Source organism: Saccostrea cucullata, unplaced genomic scaffold (assembly GCF_032062105.1).
Source record: "Saccostrea cucullata isolate Sc308-1 unplaced genomic scaffold, CSIRO_AGI_Scuc_v1 ctg309, whole genome shotgun sequence".
NCBI lineage: Eukaryota > Metazoa > Mollusca > Bivalvia > Ostreida > Ostreidae > Saccostrea > Saccostrea cuccullata.
The window spans coordinates 433,006-459,023 of NW_026932621.1; the positions used below are offsets into that span (position 1 = coordinate 433,006).

Genomic DNA, 26,018 nt, shown 5'->3' on the forward strand with positions numbered 1-26,018 from the left:
TTTCATATAAGTTCCATGGTCAATATATTGTCAGCCACTGAAATCTAACATTAGGTCAAACGCTGACTGACGTTTTTCATACTGAATGCAAGGCCATTATTTACACACTGAACTGTTGGTACAATTTGTTTTCTAGTATTTTTCGATCGGGACAATGACCACATAGAGGGTGTTACTGGTTGGTAGGGGATGCTCACTCCTCTTTAGCACCTGATCCTATCTCTGATGTTTTATAGATCATTGTTTGTTTTGCTCCTATTTAACAAGTATTGTTTAATTAAGGATTTTTTTTTATTTTGAAAACGTCTTGTTATCTTCATTATTATCATTGTAAACGATTAACATGAAATAAAATACACCACTTTTCAAAGAAGATGTGTTTAACGAACGAGTTATTCGTTGTATAAAAAGCCATCTAAAATAAAAATTTAGTGCATATATGCACTAAAGATTTTCAGTTAATTAAGGTAAGTGTGTTATATAACACACTTACCTTAATTAACTGAAAATCTTTTAAAAACATTCAGTCAAGTGAAATGTCCATTATTCTTCGACTGTTGTATTTAAAAACCTTGTGTATAGATTAAAAATGCCTTTTTTAAAGACACGTTAACTTCTTGGGCCTTTCTGGCAACAACCTTGAATCTTTCATAAGAGGGTCCATGGCAACTTCAGTCCCCTTTCTTCAAAGAATGAATTGAATGTAACAGGACCTCTTGTCTATAGAATTCGGAGCTTAATTTCAAAGAATACAAAACTTGATATACAATCCAATAGAGAAAATCAACGCTGTCTATAAATTTTACAGAATGTAATTACAAAGGTAGAGTCAATTCAAGTTTTACTCAAATTTAAATGAGTCAGTCCCCATTCACCCTTAAATTTTGCTTCCTCAGATGATGTTCAAAATATGGTTTAATCAAAGTTTGACGGAATCTCCTGATGATAGCAACTTTACTCATAACATGTTACTTGTTGGTGGTCGAGGTCCAAATGGAAAACAAATACGCGAGACTATATCTAGCAAGCAAAAAAAGCAAAATAATTTCTTCAAAAGTATTCAAACATTACCCCTACATCTCTTTTTTCTCTTTATCTTTAAAATTAAAAGGGGCGCCCGAACTCCCGGATACTTTGGAACTGACAATGCGCTCCCTCCTCAAATACCTTATATTTTAATTAATAGTTTTCCTATCAATTATCACTCGGTTAAGCGAAATAATTCAATGCCTTTATATCTTTTCTATCTTTCATGGAGAGAAGCGCTGCCTTTGAAGATCAACGGCTTACTTCTACACTGGTACAATATAAGGCAGTTCTTTTGCGACTTTAGCTAGTTTTTATGCATTTAGCTTAAATTAGAATGGAACATTTCAAAGCACATAATGGTATCACATATTAAGGGAGGAGAAAAAGAAATACCCTTTAATATAAAAACCCATTTCATGCCACTTTGAACATGTGTTATGTTTACTTTCCTTATTGTTTTTTTATTCCTTCAGAAGATGAAATGAAATAGTACCCTTTACGAATAAGATATTTTTAGTTATGATATACTGCTTCCCATCATATCTTGTAGTGATTGCATACCTGTAAATCAATTTAGTGTCCCTAACACCATACCTATGACCACCAGTGAGATTTTTTGTATTATCATATCCGTACCTCTGTAAAAACATTGATATAGCATCTTTTGATACGGGGGCAAGCCAACGAAAAAAAAAATTCAAAAAAACAGGCAAAAAGGAGTATTGTTCGAACGCTAAAATCCTATTTTGTTTGAGGAGGGGGAGAGAGGGGTAGGTACCAAAGTCTATGAAGAGAATATTGTCTACATTGCTCTTACTTGACTGTAGTGCAAAAGTTTGGAGGGAACCAATGAACTTTTTCTACAGTAAAAAATATGTCCGTAAACAGGGGGCGAGAGGGGTTAGCCCCTGCAATTGACGCCCTATTGCTGCGTGTTTGCTTATAAATGTCACGCTAAACCGACAATTGAAAATAAGCCAGTACCTTTTGCAAAAGTTCAACAGCAATTGGTAACATGTATTTTTCTGCTCGATTAGAATTAGTTAAACAAACGCAAGCAATCAGGAATTGTAACAACTTTGCTTATACCCAGTTTTATCATTAAATCATTTTGTGATAAAATATTAAACAAATCTAGTTTATGTCAGACGATTAATTAACCTTCTTTCGATCCGGGTCATATTCTGTTTTGAATACTTTTGCATAGTTGAAATGTATCCAGGCAGAAATTCAAATATCCACAGGTATTAATCATTTCTTTATTCTTGACACTATGGTTGATGAAATACATTGTTGTATTGTATGTAGAATATTATGCCGTATTGCTGCTCTCTGATTCGCTAAATGGCTCATTTAAATGCTGAGTTTTAAGTTGTATGCACCATTGCCTTGGGTAGTGGTTATTTGAGACGTTCAAATAATGGCTGGCAAACACATTACATCGAAAGATCTTTTATATATTTTTATGTTTCTTTTATGTTTAATCCACATGTCTTGGAATTACCATCTAACAGATGAACTGCGACTCCAGAACGCTATATTCAACTCTACATACGACAGAGACATCCGACCTGGACTCTTCAGAAATCTTCCATTATATATGTATAGCTATTTCGTTTTGCGAGACATAAGGGAATTGGATGAATCCCTTGGTAAATTCTCACTTACCGGAGCCTTGGTCGTCAGTTGGTATGATGATCGTATGATTTGGGATCCAAAAAACTACGGCGGCGATTTAAAATACATTACCGTCCCTCAAAAGAAGATATGGGTACCGTATCTTATAAATATGCAAGATTACAGTCAACAAGGACATACTGGGCACGAAGAGTTGAGTATAGGAGTAACAAGTTCAGGAAGAGTTGAATGGATCGTTCCTAACCTTTACGAGAGTACCTGCGACTTTGATTTGTCTAAATATCCTTTCGATTCTCAAACTTGTTTGTTTTCATTTTTTGCAATCGGCCGATTCGATCTCTTTTTCATAGTTTCACTGGAAAAAGCTGACATGTCAATTTTCTCTGAGAATGGTCTTTGGGAAGTGACAGATACTAATCTCAGCACATCATTCAACAAGTTTAGGTTTCACGAGTTACGCCTAAGCATCACCGTGAAGAGAAGATACGAATTTTATTTATACAGTTTAATCCTTCCGATAGGTACGCTCTCTTTTCTTCAATTATTTGTTTTTTGCATGCCGCCTAAATCTGGGGAGCGCGTTGGATTTGCCGTCACCGTCCTGTTGGCTATTGCTGTCTATATGACGTTAGTACAAGAAAAACTACCAGAAGCTTCACAACCAGGCGTGGCCTCTCTTAGCTACAAAATTTTGGGAGACTTCGTCATAGGCAGTTTTATTATGATTGGAGTTATAATAGGATTGCACTATTATCATCGAGAGGAGGACAGGACTATGTCAATGACTTTACAAATATTTCACAGAGTTATGTTTCCGTGTACTTTGCTCAGACGGCAGCAGAAAATAAAAAATAATGAGATGGTATCTCCTGAAGATATAACAGTGAATACAGCTACTAATGCCTTGACCTGGAAGGATATCGGGATGGCCATAGATCGCTTTTGGTTGATTTTATCTATTGCGTTTGTTACAGTTTGTAATGCTGTGTATTTCGAAATGGTTGCTTCATAAAATAATTTTAAATAATGATAATCAGTTATTTGTTCTAAGACTTTTTAAATTGCTAAAATTATTTTAAAAGCAGCGAATTAAGTCATAACTTCTAAATAAACAGTTTGTATTAATTGGTTCCAAAAGAGTTCTACATTATTCCTACTTTCTTTGAGGTGAACACTTTATGTTTGTATCCTGTATATTTATTAGATTAGTAAATCGGCTCAATCAAGTCGATCGTTATTAACCCATTCTTTAGTACATAATATTATGAACTCAATTTTTCTATTTCAATTTTTTTTAAAAAGAAAAAAAAAATATATTAAATATGATGAGAACAACCTAACAACCACTAATCAAGATCAAAAGAATACAAGTCGGGAACAAAGCAAAAAAAAAATTTTAAAAATATATAATATGTATTTTTGAATGGATTGGACACACAAAAGTAAGTCATTGCTATACACTTGTGATAAAATATACTGATACATGTAATAATATTAATCATATCATTAGAGATACTGTTTTACCAGTTTCTTTGGGTCTTATGATCAGCAACCTGTCCTCATTCTAGTTCTGATTTATGAACAAGACTGAAAACGTTTCCCTTTTTATTATTCATGTTTTTGACCTCCTAATTAATTTCAGCATTATTGTATATTCGCGCACGCAGTTTTAAGGAAGCACACATAATTTTTTTTACGTGACTTCTTTGTAAGATTTAAAGAAAGAAAATTTAACTTAAAATGTGGTATATGCATTGTACATGAAAGTAAGGAAACCTTGATCATGTAGATAAATGCATGCATAGTATGTACATCACATAGTCATACATTATAATTAATCAAAGTATCATGATTGTGAAGCACCCATTAGGATTAATTAGGATTTAGACGTGAAACCTTAGGTCACGAAACCAAGAGAAAATAGATTATCATTGAAATAGATCTGGAGTATATAAAACTCTGTTTGCCTGTATTCGGTCTCTTCATATTTCCATTAAATAAACTATTATTCTAATAACCTGTATTCTTTTAAGGTATGTCTGTTTGTATCCTATCTATATCGCACTTTATTTTATTGTCTTATGTTTCTGGATTTCATTGTGTTAATATAATTCTGTACTTTGTTGTCATATTTGTTATAATAATCATGACAATTTTATTTCAGATTATTCTGTAATCTCTCTTCATATTTCCATTTCCATTCAATAAACTATCATTCTTATAACCTGTCTTCTTTTAAGTGAGAACTTAAACCAGAGTCACGAAGGCACAAAATTGCTGGCAAACACCCTCACTACCTGAGCAAAACTCGATAATTCCTGACCAAATCAGTCAATTGGTAACCCAACCCAAACACACAAGAAAACTTAGCAAAAGAATTTTACAATTTTCCATTACGCTGGAAAACTATGCGGTCTTCATTCAAACGGAAACAAAAAATATACTTCGTTAGTGCAGATTTTAAATGATACAACGTAATTTTGCACTTACAAAAAACTTCATTGAGTTGAGGATAATGTATTATCGTGAAAATGTCATAATTCATCTCATGATGTATTAAGAAATTATGATGATGAATCAGACCAATAAAGATTTCAAGAGTGTCATAGAAAGAGAGAATTGCAGACGACGTTTAATTTTCGAGTATTTATATTGATCGAGAAACAGAATTATTTTATAGTGTATTTGGTCTGATTCAATCCAAATAGATGTAGGATATCGACATCCATATGTACACTTTTAAACTTGATATACGTGTCAGACACATGAAGAGCTCAGTGTTTTATATTAAATGTTTCTAAAATGTGTCACATAGAGTCACCTATCACAGGAAACTGTTCAATATGTATCTATAACTGGACAGGTTTGGTCAAAGTGTCGTCTGCCACGCCACGGCTGTCTGCAATCAGGGTGTCCAATGCTGACGTGGTTCTGGAACACTCGAATCACTCTGAAGCAAACTTCTCTCTGCCAATATCAATCAGGTTATGCTGAATACGGTATTTTGTGATAGAACTAAATATCCACAAAACAAGATGACAACAAAATGCGAAAAAATAGAAAATAAAAAGGTATGGTTTGTCTTTAGCATTTATTACTATTAAAGAAAAATGAAAAAAAAAATCAAAAACACTAATGACGTTGGTAGTGCACCTTATGTACTCTTATTGTAAAGAAAAATGAAACATTACCTTACTGTCATATGCTATGCAACTGTGGTTTCATCAATATTCGTTGAGCACCAATTTTCGAAGAATTCTTTGATTAGCAGATCAACAAGTACAAAATTAAATTTTCATTGATTTGAGAAATATATTGTTCATTTGTAAAGGCAATGCTTTCGTCCACCAAATTACGTATCCTCGAAAAGTCTGCTTTACAAAATCCATGAAAATTGATGGCAACGGAAATAGATGAAAACACAGTTTGGACACATATCTTATTGTCACCTAAGAAATGAGGGTTTTAGATTTATTGTATACTGTTTAACGTCCCTCTCCGGAATATTTCATTGATATGGAGACGTCACCATTACCGGTGAAGGGCTGCAAATTTAGGCCTATGCTCAGCACTTACGGCCTTTGAGCAAGGAGGAATCTTTATCGTACCACACCTGCTGTGACACGGGGCCTCTGTTTTTACGGTCTCATCTGAAGGACCGCCCCATTTAGTCGCCTTTACGACAAGCAAGGGGTACTGAGGACCTATTCTTACCCAGATCCCCACGGGGCGAGCTTTTTTAGAAGAATAGTCGATATTAAATATACCCATGTTCATCTAAAAAATGTCCAGACTATAAAATGTTGAATAGACGAAGAAGAAAAAAATATGTTATATGATTTGAAATTTGATAATTATTAAATCTTAATGATATGAAATAACTTAATAAATAACTATGCTGTTTATAAAAAGTGTTTCTTTCTCATTTCTTATTTTGAAAATAAAGATAAAAAATATTTAATAGCCAGAGAATTTAATAATCGTGATGAAAAACACCAACTAAAAGGTTAAAAATCTCATTAAGGAGAACCTCTAAAAGAAAATACACATCTACATGTATATGGTCTATCTGTATGTGTATAATAATTCTAAAATGTCAAGCATTTGAAACTTTTTTTACACAATATTATGATAGGAAAATTCAGAATAAATTCTTGCTTTTTGGTATGTATATTAATAAATGGTTTTTATTTCACTGGATGAGACAACAGATGACTGGAAGATTGTGGGTCGGATTAACTGTAGGAGAAAATCCTCACCGCAATCCTTGTTATCGTAATCTACAAATCAAAGAAAGGAACTTAACATTATGCCGTAGATCGGTGGTAATCGGTAGTAATCCGTGGTGTTAACGATGCCCTAACATCGGTCTACATCGGCCTTGTATTCCTTAAAGTGTCAGTCACATTATCCAACGATGTGCATACGATGGGCAACCAATGCGTTTCATGAGAAAAATGGCGTGGTTGCCGGCCGGACTTACAAAGGTCCAGCGATGTATTGCTAATCATAAAACGATGTTCCAGGATAATCGGTCGATGTATATTACATCGCTCATACATTGGTGAACATCGTTCGTACATCGTTCGGCTACAGGCCAATGTTTGGTCGAACATCGACCGATGATCGGTCGATGTCTGTTGAACACCACTCAACTCCCCGATGACCTCAGATTCAACGGATATTGGACGATGCCCGGCCATACATTGGCCGATCCTTGAAAGATGTATTAATGATGGGTTGCCGATGAGGAGCGATATGAGGCATCGTTAGAGACATCGCTGAATTTTAACTACGAATTATTTCCTACCGATTACCCCACCGATTTGCAAAAATGACTCAGTCACCGTCCGATCACTAGTAGTGCCCGGCCGGCAACCACGCCATTTACATCAAAAAACGCATCGGTTTCTCATCGTATACCCCATCGTTGGATAATGTGACTTATACTTTATAAACAGTCTTATCAGCTTGTGCGGAAAAAATAATTAAAATACAATATAAAGCAGTAAATGAAATGATAATTACCGAAAGATCTTTTTTGTACTTTTGTTTTGTTTTTTTTTTGTTGTTTTTTTGTGGGTTATTTTATGTTTTGTTTTGGTTAAATAAGCTGTTTTTACCAATCAATATTTCAATTTCTAATTTTTTATGCCTCCGTAAACGAAGTTTCGGGGGTATATAGTTTTTGTCGTGTCCGTCTGTTTGTCTAGCTGTCTGTCTGTCTCTATGTTTGTCTGCAAAAACTTTTACCTTGCCCATAAATTGTGATTTAGTGGAGCTATGACTTTCATATTTCATATGTGTATTTCTTGTGATAAAACCTTTCTTTGGGTACCACCAAATATGACTTTCTGACCTTGACCTTGGAGTTTGACCCACTTTTACATGAAAATGTTAAAATTTTACTTTGGTAATATCTTTTGAACAATAGACACCAGGACATATATACTTCACGTATGTTATGTTTGTTAAAAGACCTTTCACTGGATACCAACAACCATGACCCTTTGACCTTGTAGATTTCCGTACTTGTAAAAAAAATTTAACCTTGGCCATAACTTTTGAACGGTAAGGGATAGGGCATTCATGCTTCATTTATGTAATCCTTGTGAGAAGACCTTTTATGGGATACTAGGAACTTTGATCCTTTGACCTTGACCTTTGAGATTGACCTACTTTAAACAAAGCAAACCTTGACCAACTTTTAAAGAGTAAGGGCTAGTGCTTTCATACTTTACATATTTGATCCTTATGACAAGATCTTTTATTTAAAAACAATAACTTTGACCCTTTGACCTTGACCTTGGAGTTTGACCATCTTTTTAAGAAATTGAACGTTGACCACAACTTCTGAAAGGTTAGGGCTAGGACTTTGATGCTCTACATAAGTATTTTATGTGGCAAGACCTTTCATTTGATAATAATCACATTGACCTTTTGACCTTGACGTTGGAGATTTTTGTACCTATTAAAAAACTTTAACATTAGCTTACTTTCAAATTCCACAATTGTTTTCAAGTGAGAATACCCTACTTTTGGTACCAATTAATTAAATTTGCATTTAAGAAAAGCTTAATCTTTGCTATGGTGCCATACGGGGGCATCAGTGTTTTACAAATACATCTTGTTTTTCTCTGTGATAACTCTTTGAAAGTTTGCGGAGTTGAATTCTTGATAATTCTACCGGAATGTAAATTAAGCAGGTTGATAGGCCAGGAGCTAAGGAGGCCTAAAATGTATGCAATTCTTGTGCGCAACTGTCTATGTGTTTGACGCTTAGAGGCCAAATATGCATGAATGCTGTTATGCAAATTATCCCATGTTTCCCTCTATCTATAACAGTGGTTAATGCCCTAGCATACAATACTATTAAGGCAGTGATTTCTTAAATACAATGTGTTCACAGTGGATAAGACTCTCGTCAGGGGAATCTAACTCTTCGTTGTTTTCACTGAACATGATTCGAAATTTTGGCATTGCGATATAAAGCATTAATTTCATTCAATTTGTTGAAAAATTACAAATGCACTTGATTTTATTCAGTTTTCGGCTATTTCTTTCCCAAAACTATGTTTGTCTTGCAAAAGAATCCATATATTTAACATGTATTACTTTTTATCCTTGGATTTATAAAAATCATTTCAAAAAAAAAAATAGTTCAAACAAAATAGAATTTCATTTCTATGATATTTTAACATGAGAACGAATTTCATTTCGTGGGAACAATTTTCTTATTTGGTTTAAACAAATTAGAACCGTGGATTTTTAATTTCTTGGGAACAAATTTTCTTCTGTTGAAATAAAATTCAAATTCTAGGAAACGAATTTTGCATTTCATGGGAACAAATTAATATCGTTGGAACGGATTTTGTTTCGTGGCAAATGTAACGAAATTTTGATTAAAAATATTTATCTCAATGTCCAATGTTAATCCACGGTAAAAAGGAGATATACATGCATGTTATCGATTTATTTGTTAAAGTTCGACTGAATATATGTTAAGGCATGCACTGTTATTTTTGAAAGTTAGAATGTGCAGTCAGTTAATAACTTTAAAAACTTTGATGAGCAGAAAAAATAATTTAAAAAAATTGATAAGGGAAGTATCGCTTCTTGTAATCCTATATCATAGGTTATTTGTTGAGGTGGCGGTTGGAAAGGGCACGGGCCATCAGAGCAACTGCTATTCAAAATGCCATCTGAATTACTGCTGCGTTTTTATTTCTGAAATAATTTTACGTCTTTGTTATTTTATTATTTTTATAAAATGTCGCTGCTGAAGCAGCTGCTTCGCGGCGTTAAATGTCGAATTCCATAAATTCTTTTCAAATTAAAAACGTTGTGTTTAAAAACAAACACATTATTGCCGTTCGACAAGGGATGCTGACTCCTCCTGGTACCTGATCGCCCCTCCCTGATATTTTAAATATCCATGTTTGCTTTGCTTCCATTTTGTAAGATTTAATGGACTTTTGAGATCAAAAACTGTTTCTTATCTCCATATATTTCTTCATAGTAACTTACAAGTATATAAGAAACCGAATTGTAATAATGCATTCCCAACTAACAACTATTTATCAATAGTTTAAAAAAGTTTAGGATCCTTTTTCCAACACACAATACTACCTACCTGATAATGAAAAAAATCTATGCATGTTGATAAATCTTGTGATTAACAGGAAATTTTTTTTTCCCAAGTGACGCAATGGATGTAAGTTTTGCATTATACAGTCGCGGAGTAACAGCACAAAAGCACGTGAAGATCAGTCCTTTGGATACGACTTTAAATTAACCAACAACATTAAAAAAGACTTATTCGTAAGTGTAGTCGAACGTATTTTTTAGATGCCGCACAAATAGCGTCTATTTAAAAAACGCAAATCATAGATATTTATCGATCAAAGTTTATTGATTCAACTCGGTCCATATAAAATTGCTCTAGATCATGATATACACTCAAGTGTTTGTTTTGAAACGTTCTGTAGAGAAGATTTTATTAATAGAATCAGCTGTATTTCAAAAACAGTTTTTAGAACGTTAAAAAATTACAATAATGGTTTTTCGATATGGATTTGCAAATAGAAACTTCTTCAAAATCAATTTATGGACTACGTGCAGATAACCAAAACTAAGGTATGCATTTGAGGGCTGTTTTAAACTTTCATGACTCATGGATATTCATAAACTGTAAGCTAGTTTAAATTTCTTTTTAAATGCACACAAATAATGTCTATTTATAAACACAGATCATATATTGAACAATGTTCGTTGATAATGCCCGACGCCCTAAACGCACGAGATCAGGATATGGAACAATCTTGTGATTCTTTTAAAAGACTAGTATATTACCCAGTTGTATTTCAAAAATCATTTAACGTAAACGGTTTCTCGATATTTATTTGTAAACAGAACATTTTTATTTTTAATTAGGATTAAGTGCAAGAAACCGAAACTAAGGTATGTATTCGAGGGCTGCTTTAAACGTCTGTCATTTTTTCTAAACGTCATATTATGTTACTGTGTTATACTCTTGATAATTCCCAAGGTCAAATATCTGTGTAACGGTCGAAGAGTTTACATTAATTTTTATTTCACATGGATTGACATATTGTGGATATATGTTTCTTGGATGAAAAGAAATAAGTATCAGATGGTGGATCGTTTTCATAAGATGTTAAAGCGAGCGCAGCGAGCGTCGTCACTGCGAGCTCTAACGACAACGCCTTCGCGAAGAGAAAATTCGGGCTACTGCACTTTCATTCGATAGAAAATTTTGCTGCAGTAATTTGGACCCACAATGCATCGCTTCGTACACAAAAGCTAAAGCAACGTTCTCGCGAGAATAACAACAAAAGATAAACGAATAATAAACTTGCCTTGATTTAATGAGTTTGTTGCAGAAAAATTGTCAGTAAAACAGTTCTTCATTACAATCAGCCCTCTCCAGGCTTCCGTTTAGTAAAGCACCATTCATACGACGTTATGTGACGTTAGAGTCTTAGAGGTGCCGAATGTCACGTGCTGTTTGATGAGCCCGATCTAAATGAAAACTTGATAAGTATCTGCGCTCGCCCTAAAGGTCACACCGTCAACATATTACAATTATGGACTTCAGTGTATGTCGATATGTGGTTATATTATACTTTCATGTAAATTACTTGAATCTGATTCGTCGAGAAACATTTGATAAAAAACAATACTACCCGGTGAACAATGAAGCCACGCCCTCCTGTGTAGCAACAGTTAACATTGCTTGACGACGGGTGGTATTACAAAAAATAGCGACTGCGCGGAATTTATGCGCGCACGGTTCACTGTAATATGTAGTTGTATAAAACATTCAGTATAATATAATAAATATTGCATGTAGTTGAGTGTAACATTGAAAATTTTCACCCCAAGAAAACCATTGTCAACCGAGGCGCAGCCGAGGTTGACAATGGTTTTCGAGGGGTGAAAATTTTCAATGTTACACTCAACTACATGCAATATTTATATAATAAGGACTCATGGCAATTGATATTGACCGAAGACACAGAAAGTGATAGCAACCGAGCCTGTTTGAAGTCCATAATAGTTACATGTATATTATGTAATCACTTAAAGTGTATGCACTGACAAAGTCCTTACTAAACAGACTTGGCTGTCATTACATCACAATGGTTAATGGTTAATGACGTCGCATACTGCGTATCTTTAGTGCAACCGAACGGCGTGTCGTGCGATATCATTTTCCGCAGATGCATGCGCTTTCGCATCGATGTCACAAAATGGGGAATATCACGTGAATTTTTTTTCAGCCAATGAAAACTACGAAAATTATCTCCTAATATTATATAACAAATTACGTCGTAAAACGTCATAAACAGCAACTAACATTTATTTCTTAAAACACTCGGGAAAATTTATTGTTATACCTTTTAAAATTTATTTCTATACAAATTTATACAAAAAATCTATAATTTCTTATGTTTTACTTGGTGGGCATAATAAATCGATGTTTTGATCGCTGATAGAGATGTTGGACCGCCGCTTACGTCAAAGACTGGGCGGAGTTTTATGTGCATTTTCATTCGGTGGTATTCTACAGTGACGATCTGCAGTTACAAAGTACATCACGGAAGACAGTCCAGAATACATGTACTGCCTGAGACCGTGTTGTGTTTGATTCTTTGGTCCGACACAACACATGTTGCACTAGAACTCAGTCAATAAATGTTTGAAATGATAAGGGACGCCAATAGGGATATATTTGTGTGAATATAGACCAGCTGCAGGTTATCTACTGAGTGATAAATACTTTGTATTCATTAAGATAAAGAGGGGCCATAAACAATGAAATGTCAAGAAAGAACCATATAAAATTAAAAAATCCTGAAGAAAGGGATGGTTGCTTCACTATATAATCGTAAACAGTTTCTAGGATTGCGCAGAAAAGAAAAAAATATGTTAAACGAACTAATGGCTATTGAAACAATTACAGTGTATTGTTTAAACAAGAAATGTTTGTAAAAAACACATGCCCCCCCCCTCCCCCAGAGTCCAAGGGACACAGCTAAGAACCTAAAATAGAACTTGACCGATATATTCATCTGATAAATTTGAATACCAAATTTCATTTCAACCTCTGCGAAGAAAATGAATGAAAACGGAGAGTACTTAGAATTTTTCTAAGTCCAAGGAGCATAACTCTTTCCAAAATGTCCCGATACTAACCAAAGCATAACTTGACCTAGATATTCATCTGATAAATTTCTATACCAAATTTCATTCCAGTATGTGAAACCTCTGCGAAGAAAATGAAGGAAAACGGCAAATAATTAGAATTTTTGTACTGTCCAAATTGGCCCGATCCTAGCCAAAACAAAACTTGACCTAGATTTTTATCTGATAAATTTGAATACTAAATTTCGTTTCAGTATGTGCAACCGTTTTGAAGAAAATGAACGGAAACTAAGTGGACCGACAGACCGACCGACAGTCAGCAGCAAAGTACTGGGCCCTCCATTCTTCGAAAGGGGACATGATAACTGAATGCCAATTGTTAGCAAATTGACTGCTTTTAATAGCTCCTCCCCCACCCCCCATAAAATAATACAGAAAAAATGCATCGTGTTCAGCTTGACATTTATGTTTACAGCTTCTTTATCAATCTACTGTAGAACTCGTTTAGTACGAGCACAGGTATTTCGAATTTACGGATATAGCAAAGTCATCTTGGATCCCCAGCTATATAAATTTGATGAATTTCTTATACGGTTAAAACGAATTACGGATATAACGAAGTAAAACCATAGGTCCCAGCGACTTTGTTATAACCTAGCTTTGCTGTACATGTAACAATTTCTATATAAACTTGTATCAAAATATAAATTGCTAATAATATGGCGTGCTGCTAGATGTCCTTTCTCCAATCATAAAATTGATATGTAGTGTTTAAAAAAATAAAGTTGGTCGATATACAACTGTATATCATGTTAATGGCATGATTACATTATCTCTCTCTCTCTTTTAAATAATTTCCTACAAGGAAATACTGTATTTGAAAATAAATATTTGACTTAAAATTAAAGTAATACCAAAACAAAATACATGTAAGTTAATGTCAATGTTAAGAAAGAGTGTTTGAAAAAAAGAAGAAATCTATGATTTCTAATGTTTTACTGGGCGGGCAAAACTTATGTTTGAAAATTTCATCAAGTCTTTGTGGAAAAAAGTAAGACTAAACGTTGGCGTCGGAGGATCTTACCACGAGCAACTGACCAATGTTGATTGAATACGTTTACGCCAAATACATGTTTACGTGTTACTTCGAACACTGGGTTCAGGTCAGTCAAGATCATGTCAATGGAGTGAAAAATTAAAAAAAATGTTCTATAGAACAAACCGGTCACGGTAGCCTAGTGGTAGAGCGTTCGCTTCGTGATCGGGAGGCCCGAGTTCGATTCTCGATCTCGGCGCCGCCTCATAACCTAAGACGTAAACATAGGGAGTGACTGTTCCTTCGCGAAGCGCTTGGCAATAGAAGTGAAAGTCACGGGTCTTTCTGGTATGACCATAAAAACGAAGTTCTGTGTCGCGGTAGGCGTTGGCACGATAAAGAACCCTCACTGCTCAATGGCCCTGAGTGCCGATTATAGGTCTAAATTTGAAGCCCTTCACCGGCATCGGTGACGTCTCCATTCTCCATTTCTCCATGAGTGAAAAATTGTCAAGAGGGACGTCAAACAATATATAATCAATCAATCAATCTATCAATCTATAGAACAAAATGCAAATTAGAAACTATGAAAAATATCATGGGCGTTTTTGATTTGTTGTTTACTAGAGAAAAATATGTTTAATAAAATGTAAAATTTTAGTGTCAAGTTCAGAACACCAGCACTTCAAGGGTAAGGAAAACGAGCAGCATTTCGTATGCATTTAAATGGACAAAACCTTTTTTACATACCTTTACTCGTGATCAACTGTGTTAACCAAGGAATGCACTTGACAATTGTATTCAACGATAGTACAATAAAGGAATTTATCAAGAGTAAAATTCCTGTAGTATTCGTATAGTAACCCATAATGCCATTCTCATTCTGATTTGTCAGTTAAAGTCACATGATTGTTACCTCATTTGCTAATCTGACGCCAAAATATAGTCCCCGGTTCTCATGTAAAATATTAGTCCAACAAGAAATTTTAATTCATGACAACAGAAAATTGTATCATCGAGAATACTTATGATTTAAACTTGAATGCATTCAAGAAAGATCGATTGAAGTACATTTTTACAGAATGATATTATAGGGTGGTGAAATCTAAAATGCAACATAATCAACTTTTCTGTTTAACATGTCTCCACGTGCTAGTCACTTTCTAGCCACATTTCCGTGATTAATTTAATTTCGCTGAAATCTCGCTTACTCTCGCCAGAGCCACTGTCAGAGCTATTCTGAACTCGGGTTTTATAATTTGCAGAAGACCGAAAAATAAAAGGTTCCAAATACATAAGTAGGAGTGTTCAAGGAAGGATAGGGCGAATTGAGAACAAGGACAGCGCATCTGGACCGACATTACACCAGAGTATGTCAAAAGCCTGTACAGGACCATTCCGAGTTGGTTTCTAAGTGTAATAAGCTAAAAGGGTCACCTCACAAAATACTAGGCATGTTACTTGTGATTTATTTAATTGTTGACGTCAGTACTTTCGTCGCGAATGTAAACACGCCGCCATTTTGTACGAATATATATTGCATCATACTGTACATGTATCTAAATGTGCTTAAAATATGTACACGTTAAGACGTTTAGCATCTTTTTTTTGTATATTTAGTATAGTAAAGAGTAAGAGTTATCCTACATGTATATGTTTTGAACTTTAATAAGATCTGTTGTTTAAACAAATTTAGACATAAAAAAAAAATAGGAATTATTTTCAGAAAACATGAAAAATTGAGAACGAACAAGGGGATGGACATGTAAAAGGCTTATCCCTTACAAATAGTTACTATAGTTAACAATGCATAGTTCACTATATAGTTAATCATAGTAAATGCTTAATTGAATTAATCTAGAATTTGTTTTGAAGATTTAGAGTCTTAATATTTCTTAGATAATATATCAATCATGTCATTTTTGGAGAAAAATGTAAATATACAAGAAATACAACTATTTTTTTTTTTACTATCAGGCAATTACTTGTAGGAAATTTTGAAAAAGAAATATATCGATCTTTTATTTAATTTACTATGGTTAACTATAACTATATCCTTCGTCTATGTCCTTCGTCTCTACCTATCTTTTAAGGGGGCCGACTATAGTTTTATTGTGTGAAAACTGCAATAGCGAAACTCTTCATTTTTATTCCATATGTAACTTGCATTAACTTCAGTGTACAATAGACATTTTATTCAAACTATAATATTTGATGAGTAATACTATATTATACATTATATGTAAGAAACACAAAATTCTACCGTCTTGTTAACAGAGGGGCATCTCAAAATGCAAAAAAAAAAAAAAAATCAGCTAATTTTACTATTTTATAGAGTACAACAAAATATGACGTAAACAATGGATTCACAAGAAAACATAATAAAAATACATATGAGATATTCTAAAATTTCTATGTTTTAAATTTCAAGAGCGTATGTTTATTACTTTTTCTGTAATAATATTTTTATTACCCCTTTCTTTAAGAGCTACAGATTAACATAACGTCAAAAAGACACTGCAGCGACGTCAACCTACCTATCAATTGCAAAATCGGTTAAAAAATCAGTTATATCAAATTGTAATTACATTTTTATACCTATTATTTCTTAATTTTGTTTAATTGTAATAATTAAGCGAAAAAGGTTGCATTAAAACAGTAAATACGCTTCATACATGTATTACTATGATGCGCGAAATAGTGCGCAATGGAAACTATAGTCGGCCCCCTTAAAGTAAGTTTATCAAAACGTCAAATTTAAACAAACAATACTCAATATTTGAATCTATTGGTGTCCTTCGTTTTTGACGATTTTTAAATTTTTGGTTTTCCGCTATGTCTTAATAGCGCGCGCTTTTTTTTTCCATTTTTATTTCCTCGAATTACTACACTGTTTACTTGAACGCAAAGATGGCATTATATATTCTCATATTATTTCAGATATGACATATCGAGGGTTTGGTTACGTTGTGGATTCCTGTCCTACCAATGAGAAAGAGTTTATAACAGGTGCTACAAGACTGAACTGTGGAGTGGACCAGTATGGACGTAATCAGTATACCTGTGTCCCTAACGAAGACAGATCAGCTCTTATAGAATTCTGTTACAGCAAAATTGTCGGGTTATATCAATTGGGTAAAAGACATTTATTTTATACATGTTATATGGACGTTATCAGTACACCTCTGTCCGTAATGAAGCAGATCAGCTCTGGTAGAATTCTGCTTTGGGACCACGATGGGGTTTTATCAAATGGACTATATGGGGTTTTACAAAAGGGAAAAGCAAAGTTATTTAAAAATTTGACAATTGCCTACATGATAAAGTAATTTCTTGGGATCTATACATTTCAAAAGTACAAAAAATGTTTGATATCGGTTATTCATTTGAGGCAAGGGGGCTTCTAAAGGATTTTTTTCCCAAAGAAGCACCTTTTGTGTGATAAACTAGTATGTATATTGTTGTGATAATTTGATTGAACTCCAGAGGCATTTGTTCGCAATTTTATCACACAAACAATCTGTCTGATCTAATATCATAAACAAAGCATTTGCGGATACTTTAAAATTCCAAAGAACTTTTGGACAATTTGAAATTAAGAGATTTTACCGAAATCAACTGCCTAAAAACTTTAAAGTCATCATTTCGATAGTTCTATATTAATTATTACAATTACCTTGTCAGCAAATAAAATTTATCTTTGACTCAAATGCTGATTTTTCATACTAACTAGTAGTGCATTATTTATACCCTGAATTGACGACAGATTTTCACGTTATTTCCCGATCGTGACAAGAACACTGTCGATGTGACCGGTTGGCAAGGGATGCTCACTCCTCCATGACACGTGATCCCACCTCTGATGTTTTAAGTGTCCGTGGTTGCTCTGCTCCTGTTTTGTATTGCTTTATAGACTTTATCTCTTCGTTATCACCATATGTTTCAAATAAAGAGAGAGAGAGAGAGAGAGAGAGAGAGAGAGAGAGAGAGAACCGGTATTATCTCATGATATTGGATAACAAGTTAGGACAGTTTGTTTTTACAGCTGTATATTTTTTGAAATCGTTAAATTAGAAGATAAGTGTTACACATTTAAGGCATCATATAATAAACACTGACAAAGGCGTAATATGTATTAGAAATATGAGCCACGTGCGTAAATATTTAATTAATTTTTATATTGGGGATTTTTGGAATTTCATAATTACTTATTTCAAGGAAATTTTATGTTAAATGAAGAAATTAGTGTAAAAAGCTTTTACTGTTTGTGAGTTTTTGCATTAAAATGGATTACCTTTGTTCAATTAAGGACATTGCCTGGAGACAGTCGGAGATGGAAACTTGGATCAGATCAGTTGTCAGCATTTTCAAGCCGGTTGTCCAGAAGAAAACTTCAGAGGAACAGACTTACACAAATGTATGTAGACCTTAAATTAGTGACTGGATATGACAATTAGAAATTAAAAAAAATGATTTTACTGTATCTCTAGTTTCAGCCTGCAGCAGGATCAACACTGAATTTCAATGTTTTTATGCAGATCCTTCTTGTCCAAACAGGTAGCCCCTTACTCGACGTTCTATTTACTTACATAATACTCTGGAGAAGATAAATATTAAAATGGTTCGGGTTTTTTCGCTTTATTGCTAAAATGTAAACGTTTTCGCTTGCAAAGCTTATTTTTTTTTTCCGGCTCAAACAATAAATATACATTGATTTTCAGTACACGACAAGATGTCCACTGATCGAAGTATCAGAGTTATTAATATAATAACATCCAAACAGATGTCTTTTAAAGGTTATTTAAATATATTAACAGACATGTATTTACGACTTGTGATTTTTTTCGTAACACAATAACCCTTACCAATGTATGTATAAAAAACCTGTCTTTGAAAAAAAATAATAATAAACGATAAAAATTTTTTTTTTTTCAAATTGCAGAACAAAAAATTATCCTCACAACATAAGTACACCGGTTGATAGCATTATCAGTTCCACAATAAACATGTTGACCACAGAGACCGGCATTGTAGTTGAAGAATCGAGCGATGTAGGATTGATTATAGGAAGTACATATTTTATCGTATTAATTCTGTTCTTAGTCCTTGCCATTATTTTCTGGAAAAAGAGGATTTCAAGAAAGAGAGAATACACAGGGATTCCACTGGAAATAAGTATGTGGTTCATAAAAATTGACAAAAGGATTGATGTAAAGAACTGTTGAGTAAAGTACTTTAAAATTAATTTTACTAAACAATATAGGAATTTCATATCGAAATTTATGATAACTTATTAAGTCAAAATTTTTCCCATAACTTAAATTCATATAAAAAAGAAAAGGTGACCAAAAAAAAAAAGATTAATAAAAAAAAGATATATACTTGCAGTTCAAAGAACCGCAACACCCTCCTTTTAGGGGGAAAATTATATACCTGTTATAACTATGTATGTACCAAAAAAGTTAGTAAATCTTTAACTTAGCCAAATCATTTATTTTACGGTTGAATGCCATTGCATCAAATCAGAAATCAAAATTTTGCATTTTTGATAAATTTTCATTAGTATAATACTTATGATTAACAGCTTCAAAACCTTGAAAACCCAAAATATTGTTTAAAAAGGTATTAAAAATACAAAATTTTGATTTCTGCTAAGAAACTTCCGATAATGGTAAGAAAATCATTCAACGGTTACCGTTAAATAACTGATTTGGCAAAGTAAAAGATGTCATAACTTTTTGGTACATACATGTAGTTATATCCAGTATATAATTTTCGCCCTAAAATTAGGATGTTGCGTTTCTATTGATTGTGAGTATATATTGACAGGCCAGAGATGTCGGTAACTTATTGATAAAAAGGACCTTTTTATATAACAATGTTGGGAAAATCATTAAAACATCAAATGTTTATCCTACCATTTCTTATTCCTTTCAGTCAGCCATAACGAAGGTAAGGATATGAAAGTTATGAAAATAAAAAAAATGAGTAAAATTTAATAGAAATATTTATTTCCTTTTCTTAGATAGTAAGATAAACATAAAAATTAAAATAATCCACAGGTCATGCGGAAGGACAAAAATATCAAAGTTATAAAAATCACAAACACGTTCCAATGAAAATATCACAATTATTTTCTTTGAAAGCAATATGAGCTGCATTTTTGAGAGTTTTATTTTGTTGGTAAAATGTGTTGTTATGATTAATTTGTACGTAATTTAAACCTTTATGATCAATAATAACAAAATTAAGTTTAAAAATGTCTCAGAAGAAATATTTCTGTATGATCGAATATACAGTATTATGCATGTATAAGAAATCATTATTGTACAGAACGACAATAATACAATTTTGTTTCGATCAAAGCTCATAAAAAGTTCTTCTGTCGCAAATATGAACAGCAGAAGTTCATACATGTTCTATTTTTCTGTCATTGAAGTAGTTAGTTACAAATTTGCAGCAAAATTTTCCGATGTCAAACATGCAGATCATATTGCTTGAAATTAATTAAAAGCCTTATAATACAAAAAGTAAGAAACTGATGAAAAGTCATTTATTTGATAAGGCCAAGGTAACTTTTTGATACATTTGAATTGCCCGTCCAAACAAAAAAAAATTGACTAATTTTTGAAATCAGTTAAGTCAATTGTAGCTACCCTTGCAACATTACTGTGTTGGTCCCGAAATCGTAAAATCTTCTCCGGCAAAGTAACAATCTTTTTGCTTGCGACAGAGTTTAGTAAAATTTTTGCCGACACAGTAAGGTGTGATATAAGAAGAAAATTCAAACATGTAAATTCCCTTTAACTGAAATTTTAATCAAATAATTCTACCGTCTTTCAATTCTAAAAGGTAGAGCACTTAATAAGGGCTTCACCTTGCACGTAGCGGGAATATATTGATTGATTGTATATTGTTTAACGTCCTTCTCGAGAATTTTTCACTCATATGGAAACGTCACCGTATGCCGGTAAAGGGCACTCGGGACCATTACCTTTATCGTTCCAACGCCTGCCGCTGACACTGGGCCTCAGTTTTTAAAGGTCTCATTCGAAGGACTCGAGCGCATGGCGAAGGAACAGTTGCTACCTATTTTAACGACAAGGTCAGTCGCGACCGAGATACGAACTCACGACCTCCCGATTACGGAGCGAGCGCTCTACCGACAGAGCTACCGTGAATGATCGTAGCAGGAACATGAGGAATATAAGGTTAAATGTTGATTTACTTCACAATAGAACTCACAATGACCTCATTCTGCTGTTGCAAAGCTTTTCTCAATGAACTATCAAACAAAGATACGGCTTCCTCGTTAGACAATTGTTCACTAGACTCGCCCAATTAAACTTCTTCAGAATAGTCCGCGTCCGAACTCGCTGTACTAGTTTCCATTCCTAATCCTACGTTCTGTACGAGCAGTAGAGTAACTTTTTAAGCACATACCTGCTATTTATATGATCATGTCACGTGACATAAAATCACACAGATCTACCACTCTGTCCACACAGGAAAACCCATACCGACAATAATAATAATTATATGATTGAATAATTTCCATCTCTTTGATTGGCTGAGATCCAACTATGTTAGAAAGATACTACGTTTTCTTGATCTGCACGTGACGTTCCAGGTCAATACAAGCATTTATTTCCTCTATGTTGATCTAAAAATAGATCGGCAAATTCCAAAATGATACAAATTGTTTTGGAAAGCTATTTAAACGACTATGACCTTTTTTCATGTGAACAAAATATAAGCGAATATATATTTTCGGGTTAGAGTGGTAAGAGGGGATACACTTTTACTGAACAACAATTTTTACTTTTTGGCGGTCAATTTTCCCTGATAATTCTCCTTCCTTTCAAAATCAATCAAATAAGAGGACTGACATTATATTTTTTTCATGGCAACTAGAATTGATAAAAAACTTCAAATTGATACAACTTGAAAAGGCTTATTTACATTTTAATTCTGCTTCTCTTTTGTATTTGGCTAGGCCTTAATTAAATGCAAACAAGTAATGGGCTTTATCAGATTATCATTGACTCATATAATAAAACAATTATTGCTGTGTTTTTTTCGGTCAATACAATGATTTAGCCATCTTCGAAGAACAATATTCACCTCGTCCTTCGGGCTCGGTGAATAGTGTACTCATCACATGGCTAAATCATTGTATTGACCTCAAAAACAGCAATAATTATATAATATTGTTGGAACTGTATGCAATAAGAGTAAAATATTCACACCTTACACGCTACTAGCATCTTGAAACTCTTTTCCTGTTCAATTGTTTTGATGTTTTACAAACCAAGACATACAACAAATAATATCTTGAAACATTCACTCAAGGCCTCACTTGAAATATGAGTAGAAATATAATACACTTTATAAACACTTTATTCCAATGAACAAAAAGGAATATAAAAACGTACATGTATATTCAAGAGTTACAGGTATCGGAAGATATTTCATTTGGAATACTGTATAGGGGATTAATTTCATTTGAAATCTTTGGCACAATCACGGTTTCTTGAATTCGCGGAATTGTTATATATTAAAAAATCTATACCTGAAAACTTATTCACTGTTTCTTGAATTCACAGATTCATTAACACCGTGTATTATTATTAAGTCCCTTTGAACTCCTGAGAAAGTGAAACTGTTTAGAAAACATAAATAGTTCTTCTCACAATAACTTTGTGTACTTTTTGTTTCAGAAGAAAGAGAATTGTTCCTTTTGCAAAAATCGAAAATGGCATCTGGACCGGATCCCGGTGGGCGTTCTAGATTTGCAAAACTTGGAATGGCTATAAACGATGTGTTAACTCAGGCCTACAGAGATATTTTAGAAATAGAAGTTCACCCATCTCTTGTATTCAATAAAGTGAAGTCATCATCAATTTACAAAAGACTGAGTCCTGAACAGGAGCTTCTTTTAAATGAAGCTAAAAATTCTAGGTACAAGAACTTTGACATAACACTCATGTATACTCTGCTAAGGAACCTTTGTACTACGATTCCTCCACCAACAAACGGCTGGGGGATAAATGACATGCCGTCCATGGGAGAGATAACGATCGGAGACGACATTGAAAGAATAAGATTGATTCGAAATAGTGTTTTTGGACACGTGTATTCGGCTTCTAATTCACAAAAAATATTTGATGACATCTGGTTACTTATATTAGATGTGTGTAAAAGATTTCAAAAATATACGGGAAAAAACTACATGAATAGTCTTCAACACGTTGAAAGACAGGCTCTGGAAGAAGAAAACGAAGAAGCACTGGTAACAAAACTGAGAGTAGATTATGAAAATAACAAAGAGCTCCAGAAAGATGTATCCACGGTTCTGTCTGATGTACAAGAAATAAAGGCAGGACTGAACTTTAACAAAATATGTTGTCGTGAGTATAAATTATATACTTTTCATTATAACAGTTAAATAACAAATGATCTGTATTTTTGCAAATGATCTGTTATATTCTCTATGATTAATTTGTATATAGTATTTGTTTTAAATATTCCACAAGTTGTTAACCTTCATAGCAAAATTATAGTTAATAAGGAGATTAATGAACTTAAACGGACTAAAAGCCTACAATTACATTTTAAGAAGTGATTTTCCATAAAATTAATAGACGTTAATTTTTTGATATTTTGTGCAAAATTCAATAACAAATCACATATCTCAAGAAATCTTTGTGTGCGATGACTGTGGACAATGTTAAGTGAAAGAAAATTCCATTGAAAATGAGCTGACAACTTTTTAAGAGGGGAAAATGCCATGTTTATGACGTCATAATTGGCATTCAAAAACACATGTGAGAAAAAGAGAGCTTTTTCTGATTAATTTCAATTATTTAAAAACTTTTCAACTTTTACACCAGTTTCATTTTTTAGAAAATTACAGGGCAAAATTTGTATGGAAACCATACCTTCTTCTTTGTATATAGTATTTGTTTTAATTATTCCACAAGTTGTTAGCCTTCATAGCAAAAATATAGTTAAGGAGATCAATGAACTTAAGGGGGCCGACAATAGTTTTCATTGCGCAATATTTCGCGCATCATATTAAAATGAAGCGTATTAACTGTTTTAATGGAATTTTTTTCGCTTAATTATTGAAATTAAACAAAATTAAGAAATTATAGGTATAAAAATGTAACAAAATTTCATATAACTGATTTTTAAACCGATTTTGCAATTGATAGGTAGGTTGACGTCGATGCAATGTGTTTTTGACGTTGTGATAATCTGTACCTCTTAAAGAAAGGGGTAATAAAAAGATTTTTAAAGAAAAAAATAAACATACACTCATGAAATTTAAAACATAAAAATACAATAATTAATATATTTAGCATGTTTTAAAACCATTGTGTGTCATATTTTGTAGTATTGACAAAAACGTAAAATTTTAATTTTTTGCATTTTGTAATGTATCAAAGAACTAGAATTTTGTGTTACTTAATTACATATATTGCATAATATAGTATTTTTTTTAGTTTGAACAAACATTTAAACATTTTTAATTTGCTTTAATGTGCTAAACATTGACATTTTCCTATATAATCCTTAGTAAATGTATCTGTATGGGTGAAGGGGGACAAAAAGACCTGAATTTCATGATTTTCCCCAAATTTTGCAGGTGCACTGAAAATAATGTAATTTATATATGTTATAAAAATGAAAATCTTTTAGTTTTCACTCCTTCACTCCTAAACGGACATCAAGCTGTAAACAAGGACTAAAATTAATATTGTAATCGGCATTGATGACAAAATTGTGAAATTCATGGCCCTGGGGTCATGGATTCGAAGTAAATAAAGAAATTGAGTACATAGTGTAAATGCTATATTTCTTTCAAAATGTTCTGAGGGGCCAGGGTATTATGATATAAGATTCAATTTCAAAAACTTTACACCTTCTTCAGATATGCCCCGGAAAGGAAAGTTTTTCACACACATAATTTATTGATTTACATATACGAACTTGACCCTTAAACCATATTACCTCAAAATCAATAGGGATCTTTCTTAGATCATAGGTAGTTATTGTGTAAAACTTCATTGTATAAAACGTGGGTATCACTTGGAAATGAAAGCATTACAAAAACAGATAGACAGACAGACAGACGGACGGATAGACAGACCGAAAGTAATACCCATCCTCTTTCAGCCGGGGACTATAAAAGAGTAAAAATGAATTGAAAAAACACTTAAATTTTACAAATAATACATTAATTAATTATTAGCAAATAAAACTAAGTGTCTTGTGGTATTGAAACGCTTTTTAACGAGTGCGTAATGTATAAAAGAACTAGAGGAATAATTTAAGAGAATTTGCCTTACGTTATTTTTTTAGGTCACCTGGGTAAACATTTGAACATTTTTTGCTCATCTCTGCAACCACTGAACCAATTTCAAGCATCTATGGCTGAAGGGGGACAAAAATTGTGAATTTCATGATCCCTGACTCCTGAGGCCAAAGGGGTGGGACCAAAACCACTAAAATAATGCAATCTTTAAAAATCTTCTTCTTTACTCCTGACATCAAGCAGTTAAACTGTTTACATGACTGTAATCAGCACTGAATCCTCTACCAAATTATGAAATTCATGGCCCTTGGGTCAGGGGTTCTAGTG

General features: G+C 33.3%; 2 protein-coding genes across 2 annotated transcripts in view; both read left to right on the forward strand.

The window, feature by feature from the left end:
• LOC134235614 (von Willebrand factor A domain-containing protein 7-like) overlaps window positions 1–26,018 on the forward strand; it is a 122,094-nt gene that overhangs the window by 56,115 nt on the left and 39,961 nt on the right. The gene's annotated exons all lie outside the window — the stretch shown is intronic.
• On the forward strand, window positions 17,314–19,596 carry LOC134235622 (uncharacterized). The gene is made up of 4 exons (XM_062717754.1): window positions 17,314–17,506; window positions 18,681–18,788; window positions 18,862–18,928; window positions 19,314–19,596. Exons 1-4 carry the CDS (start codon window positions 17,314–17,316, stop codon window positions 19,594–19,596), a joined length of 651 nt encoding a protein of 216 aa, XP_062573738.1.